The 15,166-nt window shown below is 33.4% G+C and overlaps 1 protein-coding gene across 3 annotated transcripts in view; it reads right to left on the bottom strand.

The window, feature by feature from the left end:
* Nucleotides 1-15,166, bottom strand: part of TLL1 (tolloid-like 1) — a 244,888-nt gene that overhangs the window by 23,932 nt on the left and 205,790 nt on the right. For all 3 annotated transcript variants that reach the window (XM_011967784.1, XM_011967785.1, XM_011967783.1), the window contains 3 exons: nucleotides 13,605-13,785; nucleotides 4,352-4,477; nucleotides 1,338-1,465 (listed from right to left, as the gene is read on the bottom strand). In XM_011967784.1, coding sequence (XP_011823174.1) covers nucleotides 1,338-1,465; nucleotides 4,352-4,477; nucleotides 13,605-13,785 — 435 coding nt within the window. The remainder of the gene's footprint in view (nucleotides 1-1,337; nucleotides 1,466-4,351; nucleotides 4,478-13,604; nucleotides 13,786-15,166) is intronic.

Below are 15,166 nucleotides of genomic sequence, written 5' to 3'. Positions count from 1 at the left end.
AAATATAAAAATAAGTTATTCAGAAAGAAGGAATATGATATCCAACAAAAATTTGAATTGAGACAAAGAAATGTCTTCATGAAAATTAACTTTTCCAACTCTCTTAAGAAAATGAACTCCTTAAAAGAATGCAGCCTCTATATTTCAGCCCATAAGGCTCAGGAAGTTACCATAAGGTTCAGGGAATCATCCTCTCAATCAGGACCTTGGACAGGACTGGAGAGCAGTTGAGTTCCTCTAGTGCTGTCTCTCAGCATTTAGTATCCTTCAACAGTGTGGCTGAAATGAACTGATATCTCTGTCTGGGAAATCACTTACAACTATGGAGATTGGAAGGACCTCCATACTAAGAATATGAATTTCTTGGCAACTGTCTCTGATTTTATTACAATGTTGTATATAAATAAGGCCTTTTTATTGGCCAATAATATTCACTGAGGGAAGAGTCAACACAAGAAATTTAAAAATTAAGCTTATGATTGGACTCATCTAGTGAGCTACCTTGGACTGGTAGCCTCACTCCTCAGACAATTTTTGTCATTATAGTGCCTGCTGGGCTCTTTCCTGAGCCTTGTTAGTTGGCACTGCCTTTTGCTTCTAAAAACAACATATTGCAGGAAATTGTTAACATTTCTACATTTCTATATTTTTATTTCTTTAGATTATACCCTTCAAACACTCTGTGGCCTATAATGAAATTTAACATTTATTATCAGGTTATTATTTATGACTAGGCCAGAATGCAAAATGCGAAGAATGCAAGCGAGATGAGACATTATACTCATATTTGAATTACTCATGCCTGATAAAATGTGGGCAAAATCCAAGGAAATCAGTATCTTTGTACAGAGGGCAACATATCATGCAAAAATAATATTCTGTACACCACAAGACAAAATTGATTCTATTATGAAAAATACATATGTATATGGAATTGGTATAACCAGTAGAATATGTTATGCTGGGTTTAAGTGAATTATCATTCTGTGCTTTCTGGCAAATTTCTGATTCTTTTATTTCTTCATTTATTTTCCAAATTTGAAAATATAATTACCAGTAATATATTAGGAAATAAAGACTACTGTTTTGAAGCAACTTTGGTAATGCCTTATAAAACACCCAGAATAAGAAACACTAGAGAACAACGTGGCAATCACCTTGATCTAGGAAGTCAAGTCAAGGATTTTAGTGTAAGGAGGAAAGCATGAGACAAAAAATCTTTTCCAGCTGCCTATGATTCAATTCAATTAGATAAACTTCCATTTTATTTCCTAGTGCTTGTAATGCAAGACAAGGGCAGTCAGCTTAATGGAAAGTAAAAGGATGTGCTCACTTACTAATTTGATTCGGTGGCCGGGAGTGGCGCTGATCTCCCAAGTGCATTCTTTCCTGCTTGGGTACTTGTCTGGCCAGTTGGGACTGGTGATGAGGCCACTTGGACTGTGGATCTTCTGTTCACACTCAGCTGTACCAATAACCATAATATCAGACAGTGTGGCAATCCAGCCCAGGTTTGAGGCAGAAAGCAAGCAGCCTATTTGCCCACTGCCCTGCTGAAAGATTTTCCTGAATACCAGCTAATTATCACTTCCGTGTCGGTTATCATATTCATCTGCTCTGGGAAATCTGTTGCTGAGTATAATCAGCCAATGTTTGTTGTCTGCCTCACATGAAATTAAGTATTTACCATAAATCAGATAAATGCCTAAAATAAAATGAACTTTTATTTTAAACTGATGGGTCTGTGGCTCAGACTTTAACAGTGCAACATATATTGACAGTCGAGAATATCAACACTGGGTGTATTTAATCCAATGTCACAAACAAACATCATTGGACTATGCCATTTGCAACTTTTTTCCTATTAAAAGAAACATCATTTACAGCTAATTAATATCATGAAGGCACCTTTTGAATCACGTATTTACATTTTCTCTCTCCCTTAGTTAAATATACACTTGAATACCTGTATCATAATTTTAGCTTCTAAAATAAATTAGCCCTAATTTTATCAAAGCAAGTGGAAGCACTAAGAGGAAAAATAAATGAACAGCTATTAGCCCTGGAGATGCTTCTGAACTTCAAAGGATACCTCATTCAATCAGTATAATTATTTAATGTTTTTTTTTAATTAAAATAAGCTCATTTTAGACAAGATCTTTCCACATGGTTAATGTTAAATTTCAAAAACACTTATTATCCTCAAGCTGTGTTCTTTCTATATAATTTAGGAAATTCTATAACATACACCCTTGTTTAGACTGGGATTATTTGTTATGTATTGTGTACATATAACTTTCTAAAATTTCCTGAGCAATACATTTGGTGAAATACTTTATTCAACGGAAAACACACCGGTTATACCCTTCGGGGCCACAGGGCAAGGGTAACATGGCCCAACATTAGTTAGTGCACTTACTGTAGTTGCTGTTGGCCCCGCTGCTGCAATCATTCATACTAGACCTTCACCTTAATTGTGCTAGGTTTCCATAGGGAGATTTGTATTTGCAACAGAAGATTACAATAAAGTGGAAGGTAAAATTCAGTTCCTGTCTGATAATCTATGATTATGGTAGCAAGACATAGCCTTGAAAGTTTGGATCCAGTCATGACAAGGGTTTTCTAAATTTCATCGTCCCTGTCTCAGCCTTGCAATGTGAAATGTGATCTCTGCAGGATGTGGCGATGACACTGAGACTAGGTTGAGAGGATCGTTGCTAAAGTGTACAAGGAGCATGTACTATAGTGAAGGTAAAAGATGATCCAACCCCTTTCCTGGCAATAGGACAAGTTTATTAAGGTGCGTCTGCATGTTGTTTTATCTATAATGACGTTTCCTATATCATTTATGTAATGAACAGAGACATATTTGCTACCTGTGATCCACAGACTACATGTATAATCTATAATCTATAAAAGCTGTCTTGTTTTTTTTCTCTGAATTACCTTCAATGTCTGCAAAACAAAAAACAAAAACCTGGGCCAAGTGCGCTGGCTCATGCCTGCAATCCCAGCACTTTGGGAGGCCATGGCCGGTGGACTGCTTGAGCTCAGGAGTTCGAGACCAGCCTGAGCAACATGGCGAAAACCCGTCTCTACAAAAAATACAAAAAATTAGCCAGGCATGGTGGTGTGCACCTGTAGTCCCAGCTACTTGGGAGACTGAGGTGGGAGAATTGCTTAAGCCTGGGAGGTCGAGGCTGCAATCAGTTGAGATCACCCCACTGCACTCCAGCCTCAGCAACAGAGGGAGACCGTGTTTCAAAATAAAAACAAAAACGAAAACCCCCAAAACCCACAAAAACCTGGGCCTATTTCCTAATCTATTGATTTAATAGCATATCGTATCTTACCAAGTTATAGATATTATGCTTATACATGAAAGGAGAGAAAGAAAAATTCCTGCTTGTATATGATTCTGCACAATGTCATTAGCTCAATGAAAAAAAGAAAATCCTCGACTTGTAACCATATTTCAAAGGAGCTGAATGGAACAAGGGTCAGCTCAGGATATTCTCTAGTATTCCAATGTTTACACAAAACATTCTTATCTAACTGTGGTTAGAGTCAGGTACCTTCCAATGTACATATGGTGACTAAAGTTATAAAATTTGCCTTAGTAATTCTCCTCTCAAAACATGCATAAATCCAACTTAAGTAGAAAATTCGAGAACAGACTGTCAAAGGAAGAAATAAGAGCTGAATAACTATTTATTGTTCTTGTCTAGTTCATAGTGGCTAAGGGGATTAAGATGACTACTTTTAAAAAGTTGTGGAATTTTGTAAGGCCTTGGGGACAAAATCTGGTAGGGTATGATTGTGCTACTATTAAGCTTTTCTGGACCAACACCATGACTTCAAACTTTAAATGACACAGTATCTACCATTTTCAAATGTCTTCCTTTTGGTAGGCATTTGAGTTTGACACTCCTGGTATTTAAAGGGACATCACTTATGTAGCACATGCACAAGATATACAAGATATTTTTGGGAGGAGTATTACATCAAATGCAAAACATTTAGCAGAAGTTAAGTTTAACTATGCATGCTGTTATAAGGTCTGTTCCACAAAGACCTGGGGAGAACGTGGTGCTTTTCTGGCTACCAGATGGTATCCTAGCAGCTACTATGTCTGTTATACAAAGCTACTCTAATGCCACCTATATGCAAAGTACAGATCCAGTCATTTGCCTTGGATCTTTGAACATTACACAGAATTTTGTTTTTAGACATTTCGGTAGCCCACCATGAGATCACTCATTGAAATGATTAACTTTGCTTGGAAGCAGTGCTTTATCCAAACCACATGTAATTCTACATGTTGTCAAGAAAAGTGTATTCCTTTCCATACCTTCCTTGCAATCATGTTTATTTTCATGCAGCACAAATCCATTACGGCACTGACACATGTAGCTCCCCATCGTGTTGACACATTCGTGCTGACATCCACCATTATCCTTAGAGCATTCGTCTTTGTCTAGCAAAGAGATCAATCCCATGGTTTAGTAAGTAACTTTAAAAACAAAGGATATCAAAGGGAGTCATTTAGTTGTGGTTAACACTGCCAAAGGGTAAACTAAGTCATGGTTTCTCCTGTTCCCAACATAAAACAAACAAAAATGTATGATCTCTTAGTTGTACCCTTTCCTTGTTTAGCTTGTAGCCTCGTACCATGAATCAAATTTCCAAGACCATTAGTACTATGATAATAACTTGTAACCCTCTTTTATTCCTATGCTGGAGTAGAAGTGTTAGGTAGGAGAAAGAGGGAATCAGTAGATCTTTCTTTCAAATTAACCCTAAACATTTACTGCTAATTTTAAAAAATAAATTTAAAATTGTGCATAGTTTGAATAGGGGCAAGAAATAGCATTTAAATAGAGGGATATCCTTCAATATATTAACCATGGTATACAGACAGAGGCTAAACAAGGTTCCAAGATTTGTATGTAATCACTTTAAAAAAATCACTCAGTATAATTACTGTAGTTGATTTTTTTTCCCCATTAACTTTGCGGTTATGCTTAGCATTAATGAATTTGGACATTTCATAGCATTCCAAGCAGAAAAAAGGCATAATTAAACTATTCTACAGAAGAAATGAAATTTATGTATTTTAAACAAATATACTGTGGCAGACAAGTTTATTAAGAAGTCATCCCCTAAAAGGGCTTTTAGTGTGCTAGAAGTAAGGTAAAGATTAGACTAGGAAATATGAGCCCCAAAAAATAGCCAACAAATTCACTACAGGGAAAAAAGCCAAGCTAGATTAACAGGCAGTCAATTCGGTGAGGCATGAACCATCACTCATGTCACTCAGCTGTCATTCCATAGCTGGCCTGTCCATTAACGTCAAAACTGGCAGATTGTTCCTGACATACATTCATGATGGCATGTCACTCAGACTTTCATCACTCCCACACATAGAGAATGAAAAGGACGAGTTACATCATATGAGGAGTTAGGCTGAATTCAAATTGGACACTCTCAGCTGATTTTGCTAGTGAGCACTGGCAAGCTCTTGGTGGCATAGAAATTATACTATTTTTGCTTTTTTATCAAATCTATATTCATTCCATGGAAAAAATGTTTAGGGAAGGTATTTTTATCAAAGAATCTGATGATAATTTTTAAAGGTGCATCTATTTTGTCACATTTGAAGATTGATTACATAACACACACGCTTACAGGCAATATGAATGCATTGGCACTATCTGAATATTTTAAATACACACAGGCAATCTCAGTTTTTAAAGAATATATCATAATTAGCATATTTGTGAGTTATGTGTTCTCCACCTATCCTTGACACTTCCATTATTCTTTCAACACTTACTATGGAGAATAAGCCAAAAGCAAAACAAAATAAAAGCAGAACAAAGACAATCATTCTGTGAAAGAGCATCAAACAACGAAATGTAGAAAAAAGTAGCAGTTAATAGAAAATTAGATTTGTATAATCAATTTTAGAGAAATTTAACATAATTTTGAACTCTTATTCCATTAGCTGTATCGACAGTGAGAATTATAGTTTATAAATTACAAATGACTTATACAGAACGGGTGGACAGTAAACCATACTTCCTACCACCGTGGTATCAGCTGCCTGCATTTTCTAATGCAGATGGTTAAGCAATGAATTGCTTAAATTTGTTTTTCACTCTTACTTTCCAGAGGCTCTTTCCCTTACGAAGCTTCAGAAAAACGCTTCCTTATGAGTGAATGTAGAATTTATCTCTGCTAAACGGAAGAACCAATTAAGAAAATGCTGGTGACAGAATTATTCTGAAATAGACACATATTTCCTTTGAAAATGTTTATATAATGATGGTTTTATATACTTAATATAAGACCTGATAGAGTGAACTTTAGTTGTACCCTGGGTCAACCAGACTTTTGAGAGTAGCTTGGAAACCTAACAACTGTATGCAAAGTAGCTTAGAGAAAATTAGTTCACATTTGCAATTGACTGATAAACAGATGAACTGCTCAGAGACAAACAGTGAAGAGGCAGAGATGGCCTGAATCTCACCCTTTTATTGGTACCTATTTGGATTGCCATGCATGAAAGATACAAAAATGTTAAAATTCAAAGGTGAATACAAATGTTATTCAATAACACATGCATTATTGCTGTGTTTAAATCCAGTCATTTTGTAATAAAAAGAATTCCAAAACATAAAATATCCCTAAAATCCAAACTTCATTCTAGTGGAAAGGTCATATTGCTCATATTTCGGAGTATAATTAATTTCAAGATCTGTTAAAAAATAAACTGACCTATAGTAATAGTAACTAAAGAGAGATAAAATACAAAATGAAACCAATTATATTTCCATGATTTTGTAGCCAACCATTCATACTCTTGCTGTGCTAAAAATAATAATAATAATAATTTCAGAATAATTTTTGGAAGAAGAGAAAGCAGAGGAGGAGGAGGAGCAAGAGGAAGAAGAAAAGAAAGAAGAGGAAGAAGATGAAAGACAACAAGTATAAGACAGGGAAGAAGAAGAGTTATTATTATTTATATAGTCATTATTCTCTAAGTATCTGTTATTTTTTACTTTCCCAATTTATCAGAGTTTCCTGCCTTCATTCACACATCTGATATAGCATAATTTAATTTAAGGTTGCATGAAAATGAAAAGTTATCAGTTAGGTAGCTAGAATATACTTATGAGTTAGTCTAAATTTTAGCTAAATTCAAAACTGAACTAATCAAAATAGCATCTAAAGGCAACAGAAGAAAGTTATTATGTCCTGAAAAGTAGCATATAAAACTGTACCTCCATGTGTCAAATAGTCATATGAAAAGAGAAAATTTCAGGAAATCATTGGAATACCTAAAATTATCCAGATGTTTTACATCATTCAGACAAAAAATATTTTGGTATTTTGCACTATATTTTGAAAAATATTGTAATTCATCTGTGGAGTAGTAAATATGGTGTGGTTGTTTTAAAATCACTTGTTTGAACAGGAGTTAATAGAGTATTCTAATTAAAGTGAATGCAATTTTGGATTTCTTATGTTGATGAGAAATGGCAACTTCATACAAGATAAGTTCTGCAAATATATCATAGATTTCTTGTTTATGAAAGGCCATCAAACTTGGCAAAAAGCTATTAGCAAACATAATTAACTTCTGTTTTCACTTTCCATTTCTCCTCTTAGGACAAAAACTCTGTTTTGAAGAATACAAATCCAAGGAAAGAGAAAAGGGAGGAGGAGAGACATTTAAACATTTCTCATAATGTCTGCGTAACACATTCAATAACTGAAATTTCTATCAATAATTTATTGAAATTTTCTGGCATTTTCATATACTAGACACAAAATAAAGAAAAAAGTGTTTTTCTTAGTGCTAGAAATAAATGTTTTATTGAGGAGAAATAAAAGCATTTATTTTCTGCAGATGGAAATTAGCCCCCTTCTCTGGAATGGACATGTCTGCTTTCCATTCCTTCATGTCAGATAAAGACAAGGCCCATCATTAGGAAAAAGGAAGAGGGTATTCTTCCATCAGAGGCCTGCAGCGAACCTCTGAGACTATCAGAGGTCACCAATCTATGAATGATACATACTGGATGGAACTGAAGTTGCAACCTGTATCAAGTTCTTGCAATATTCAAAAATAAAAATTTTCTCTTTGCAGAAAGCTTCCTTATCTGTAGGAAAAAGAAGTCAATTGTCCAAGCAACAGAACAGAAACATACAAGAGCAGGTATTCTCAAATTAAATGTTCAGGATCTGAAATAAATGGACACATGCACAGCACACACAGGCCTGACATAAAACTATCCAGTAAATAATCACCTACAAAAAAGCACCAATAAACACTAGGAGAGCTACAACAGAGATAATTTTCTGTTTCCATAAACATGCAAATATTTAAATACCATTAATGATGAAAACTTGGAAGCAGGATTCAAAATCATACAAGAAAGTTGTGTTACTGTGTGTAATTAATCACCTTAAAATTTTGTTAGAGTAGTATCATGTCGAATTTCATCTGCAAATGTCAACAACCATTCCATGAGAGAAACAGTGGACAAGAAGGACACTTACAAATATCAAGACACACTCACAGGAAGATAAGATGAGGAGCATGTCAATTGAAATTACTTGAATTTAGAGCTAGAAAGATTGCAATGCACACATTATTTTAAGTGACTCCTCCATTTGTTACAGACAGATGAACTGGGAGTCGGAAAACGAGTTTTAGTCCATTTCTGTCCTTGAGCAAGTCCCTAGGCTTATCAGCAATGGTTAGATCACATTCCTAATAGATTTTTCCCTGAGGGAGACTGCTACTATTCTTCACATTTTCTGTTCTCAGAATCGCAGAGTCATAACTGAATCTTTTCATTAACAGAGGGTTGCCTATAAAAGGCAAAATGCCTATGCTCAACGCTCATTGCCTGAAGTCATTTTTATATTATCTCCAAATAATGCTATAATTAAAATTTTAAAAGATGTCAAGTTCCCAAATGTGCTAATTTTTTCAGGTATAAAGTCCTACTAATATTTCTGTTATGCTTAACTCATTTAAAGAAAAGAAACTCTTCTGAGCGGAATACTCTTAGCTTTGCTTCCTCACTTAAAATTAAGTAAATTGCATCGTGTATACCTATGCAGCCTTGCAGACTTGTGCTCAAATATGTCATATAAAATTAAGTTTGGTTTTACTATCATATAAACTAAATCATTGTGGTTAATCTAGTAACAAATCTCATTTAGTCCAAGAAAATAACACCAAGCTATCGTTGGACCATATATCTTCTAGAAAATGTCTATGCCACTATATTCTGAATTACCTGAAAATAAATAAAGCCACAAATAATTCTATATAATGTTCAAATGGTCTTATGTTGGCTTCCTAATTTCTTTATTTGCTTTAATATTACTTCATTGTATTGCTCTTTAAATATACCCTTGAATAAGCGTAGCATATTACACTGATTTTTACAGAGCAGCTTATAAATTATTTTGCTATAAAATCCAACGACTTCTTAATTTTTAAGCTACGGTATTTTCATGACTCATTTATGATATTTAGTCAGAATTGATAGATGAGAGTTTCTTAATTTTATGAGCATGGAAGTGATGTGAATTATTCTGCTAAAAAGTTCTTAGAGACATCCCTTCAATGTTATTTCTTAAATCTAAAAAGTGTTTGTTTTAAAAATCTGAGGCTATGTGCAAGGAAAGCTAAAATCTCTTATGCAATTATTTTATTAGACAATGATATGTTGAAAATAATACTATAAATATATTATTTCATTTTATGTTAAAACTTAAATATATTTGTCTTTTTCCTGATGTATCACTTAACTGAAAGAAAGCTAGAGTTTTATTTTTAATAGCTTTCTTTTCCAAATACTATAGAATCACTTATTACCAAATATTATTTTTTACTATTACTGAGTTCCTTGAAAATTCTTAGAAGTTCTTGGAAAAAGAATGTGGAACAAATAGCTGAACATGTTATATTCTGTGTTAAGGTTTCATAAAGCCACAACTACTTCTGAAATTTTTAGAACACTGGCTATAAACATAACCATTTTAGACTACGTGTTTATAAAATATCTCTTGATTGATGTATATAATATATTAACATCTTTATTAGATTGCCTGTAATAAAATATTTGGGAATTTAACTCAATTCGATACACTTGTATTAATATTAACTTGTAGTAATATTTATTAACTAATGAAGAAATAGGTGTCTATCAGGCAATGTTTGCAAACTAGAAATATTTGGCTAACAGTAATAGGTGGAAACATGATAGGAGCTTTTTTTTCTTTTAAATTTATTTTTATATTTTAATTAAAAGAAAACTCTGAGAAGAAAATGGAGAAAACCATAATGCATCGTCTTTCCACCCTAACCAAGCATTCTTGGTATTTTCATATGGCAAATTTCAGGTTTGTTCCAACCTGCATTCTTAGCTATCTAGACAGTGCATGCACTGTTTTATGCCTAGATTTCCATTAACATTTTACCACCTACAACATTTTACACCATGGAATGGCTGAACCTTCTTTGTAGCACAGAAGAGTCCACAAAGTGCATTTGCCATAACTTATTTATGATTTTCCTGTTGTCGCAATATTAGGTAGCTCCAAATTTCTGTCACTATCACATCATTTTGAAATTCGTTTTCCAGATTTCGAGATATTTCTTGATGAAAGAGTCCCATGAATGGGATTTCTGGGGCAAATGGAGTAGTAATTTTAATGACTCTTGAAATTTCATTCTGTAGAATTTGTGACAATAAATCCAGTAACACACTTTGTCAAAACCCCCCATAGTGAGTTTTAACATTTAAAAAAACTTAGATTTTGTTTGTGAAGTATAGTATCTTTATAGTTGGCATACTTACTTTCTAATAATGTAGTTACAGTGAATTACTTGGCTTTTGACATATGATTATATATTATCACACTGAAAGCATTATTAGAACTCTAATATTTGCAATGTGAACAGGCATCAATTAAAATGGATAATCTTCTGTAAATTATGACTTCAGAAGATCATCATAATGAGGACACTTATTCACCTAAACTCTTATTTTCTGCCATCTCTTGATAATACAATAGCAATTTATTACAAACATGTATTTAACCTTCCCTTTTCCTGGGTAAACATCTTTCCCTGGGTAAACATCTTTCCCGCTAACAGAAACTCCCAGGAAATTACATGTGAAAGAGATCTAATCACGCATCCAGAACCACAGTATTTTAAATATCAATCTGACAAACAGCCAAGACTTTTTAAAAAGGGAACCCTGAAAATTTATACTTAATAATAATTGTCTTGGACTTTACAAAACAATAATCTAATAAAGAAGTGAAAATTATATCCGCTGTTGTTTTCCAGGTCATAAGGAAAAGAACTAATGCCATTTGCCAAGGTCATGATCAGGTCTTATGGTTAAGAGAATGGTCTTCAGACCAAGAGATACTAGGTTTAAATGTTCTTTGACACCGAGCAGCTTACTTAACTCCTCAGCTGCCTCATCTGTCATATAAATATGTGAATATAACAATATAAAATGAAACTTTGGGGTTTAATTTCTTCATGAACTTCATTGTTCAGTTTAGTTAACTAATCGTCAAACAATCTAGGCTAGACTCTTTGAAAACTATTGTCATGTTAATTGATTTATATATATATGTATTTTAAGTGCACTGATAAATACTTAAAACATGGATGATTGTATGAAATCAATCATACAATCATCCATGTTTTAAGTATGCATCAGTGAACATGATTTACAGCAAGTTACCTGTTATTGGCTCAAGTACTACCAAGGTGCTCAGTTAATTTTACAAAGCACATTTCCACAGAGATAAAGAATAAAGACCATATATGCTCATGTGGTAGAGAGCAGTACCTTCTGCACAAGCCTTCAGAGCTGTATTTCAAAGAATTAAGGAAGCATCTCTTATATTTCAACAGTACTGTTTCTAAGGACATGAATAATCTGTTTTTATAATTTGGAAATTTTTTTCTTACCAAAAATATCAGAAAGCAAGTTTTAAATTTTCTCAGTAACTAAATTTAATCATACTTTGTAGTCAGTATTTGTAGCATGTTTCTTTTCTTAAAACAATTTAAAATTAAATATATGACTAAAGTAACATAAAAAGGATCCTGAATACATTATTTTTAAAAATTATTTTAGATTCATGTGGTACGTGTGCAGGTTACATGAGAATATTGCGCAATGTTAGGGTTTGGGGTTTCTACTGAACCCATCACCCAAATAGTGAACACAGTACTCACTGGTAACTTCAATTATTATGACAAAATTCATTTACTTCATAATTTCAATTTTTAAAATAAATATTTAGATAGCGCTAAGATAAGTAACCTGTCTCTACCTAAACGCTGTGTCACTTAAACTTCATAAAACACATAATATTTATAAAATAGTGAAGTCTTAAAAAGTCTCATTTTCATTAAAATATTAAAACTGTACTTTGAATAATATGAAACTTAAGTGAATACCTGAGAGGCATTTGTAAAAGGTCATTTAAACTGGGAATAAAGAAGGAAATGAGAAAACGGGAATCGAGGTCCATTGTATTCTGGAGGCACTTTTCTGTATGACTTGGAACTCAATGGAGCTTGTGAACCATTAACTTCAATTACACTGAAAACCCCAAACAAACCCTGGACATTGTAAATCTCATTAATTTTAAACACATGAGGACCAGAATAAATGGCCTTTGAATTAACTCAATCCAAATTACTAATATTAAAACATAATTGGAATTCAGTTGCTCTAAATTGCTTGCTAGCTGTAAAGACAGAATAGATTGCTATGCTAAGGTTTGTTACAATTTTATCTACTTGGGAAGTTTCAAAATAATGTTTTTATAAAGTATGATACTGAGATTGAGAAAAAAAATTTCTTGTTTTTTTTTTTATATATTTCCATAAAATCTGGGGAGTTTTATAAAATTTCAGATCTTTAAGAAGGAAATTTTACTTTGAGTTGCTTAAACTAAATGTTAAATTCCGAACACAAAAGTGCAAACCATTAAATACATCTAACAATATACTATATTTAGTAAAATTATAATTTCTGTGTTTCTAAGTTTCTATAACAATGAGGCTAAGCACAATTTTAATATTAGCCTAATAATAATGAAAATAGGAAGAAATACATTGCTAAATAAAAAGATATAAAAGTGTTGCTAAAATGAGACTACATTTTCCAAACACAAAGAAAAATTATTTTGAAAAATCTGCCCCTTTTTGGAGGTCTTGTATCATTATTTCCATCCACCTATAAAGAGCAAAGTCACTGTATAAAAATATTACTATAATTAAAAGTATTGTTGGTACCAGCCTTTATAATATCTGACTAGATTTTATGTAAGATCTAATTGTTTGCAGGCAACATTTCATCAGGGCCCCTCTTATTAATATCCTAATTTTAAGCAAAATATTACTAAACTTATGTCAAATGGTAAGGCCTTCTTCTTCAAGTTGCATTTGCAGAAAACGATGAAAAATAGATCACATACAACTTAATCCAATCCACATTGAAAATCTGTAATATACACACACAACATGTGAATACTTATACCTGAGAAAAAATGTGCTTTGAAGCCCTTCTTGGATACAGTATTGTCAGATTTGAATTCGATTCTCATATTGTTGAACTGGGACGTGATCACTTCAGGCACTTCAGCACCACAGAATTTGCCATGCAATTTAGACTCAGAGGAAAGACCACTCCAGATCTCCACATAATCATATTTGCAAACCTAGAAAAAAACGTGGTTATCAGTTGCCAGATGTGTGAGTACAAGATGATTGACATTTAGCTTAGAAAAATGTATCTTGTTTTTCCCATTTTACTCTTACGGTAGTCAAACTAGAACTAACAGGTAAGGAAAAAAATCAGGCCAGACACGGTGGCTCACTCCTGTAATCCTAGCACACAACTACTAGCAATAGAAACAGCTCTTTCCATTGTAGAGATGAGAAAACTGAAGTTCGGAGATTTTTATAGAGCTCGTCCAAAATGATGCTTGTCATACATACATGGCACTGTGGTGATTAACAACAAGGAGTTTGGCTTAGTCCAGTGCTGTCTCCCAGAAACACCACGTTCTAACGAGAACAGCACCATTAGTAACTTTAAAATGAAAGAGGGATACTTGATGTATAATAAAAAAGATTATTTGCCTTTTAAACTTACTAACAGGACTGATATATCTTAATTTCTTTTTGTTGCTGAGTGCTGTGAAGTTACTCTGTAGGACTGCTGCAGGACTACAAACACATAGGAACGCTATTCCGTGCAAAGAAGGTAAGAATTTATATTAAAATAAGATAGCCTCTTTCTGATTTATATATAATATACCAACAACACCAAAATGGAAGAAGCTAAATGAATACCAGGTATTTTTAAGCAATTTTATGGCCACTAACAGATGTTTCCATAATACACTTTTCCAAAGTTCCAACAGGGCACACGTTCAAGAACAAATCTTGCATGAATGACCTTATTACATAAATGTGTAATTAGCAAGGTTTAACAATGCATATGATTGAACCCTGGGGCATGATCTGTGCTTTGAAATATGTCAACTCAAATTACTGGTTCTTGTGATATTAATTAGGTGATAAATAAGCAAAATGCTGCTAGGGAAAATGAAATAAGTTTTCTACTGACTTTGTTACAATTGCAATTTTTGTTTGGAGAGTTCCAACATAGTATAAAGGACTGTTTCCAAGGCTAAAGATGTTGCCATTGACTTTCCTTTGCAATATCAATATAATGAATAAAATAATGATGTTTTAAGCCTAACCCATTATTCTGTAAGTCAAGTTTTTGCTCAGGCCTTTTATTTTAAATAGCTAAGTTGTCCAACTATGAACATACAGAGAATTCTGTAACAGCTTTCTACACAGTAGCACCATTATAAATTAAAGAACACAAGAAGATGTGAACAGAGTTTGTAAAGAGAACTTCTATGAATGGTGACCCTATGAGAATAATGCTTAAAGAACACAAAACCTTAGTTACATAAAGCCATCTCCCCTGCTTTCTCCTGAACGCAGACCTCTAGACTTACTACAAATATCTATGGATTAATAAATCAAAATGTCACGCCCAACGCAGTAATAGCTTAAGGGAAA

This window comes from Mandrillus leucophaeus, unplaced genomic scaffold (genome assembly GCF_000951045.1).
Source record: "Mandrillus leucophaeus isolate KB7577 unplaced genomic scaffold, Mleu.le_1.0 Scaffold81, whole genome shotgun sequence".
Classification (NCBI taxonomy): Eukaryota; Metazoa; Chordata; class Mammalia; order Primates; family Cercopithecidae; genus Mandrillus; species Mandrillus leucophaeus.
Note: the sequence above shows the minus strand (reverse complement) of the source record. Positions and strands in the feature narration are given on the sequence as shown.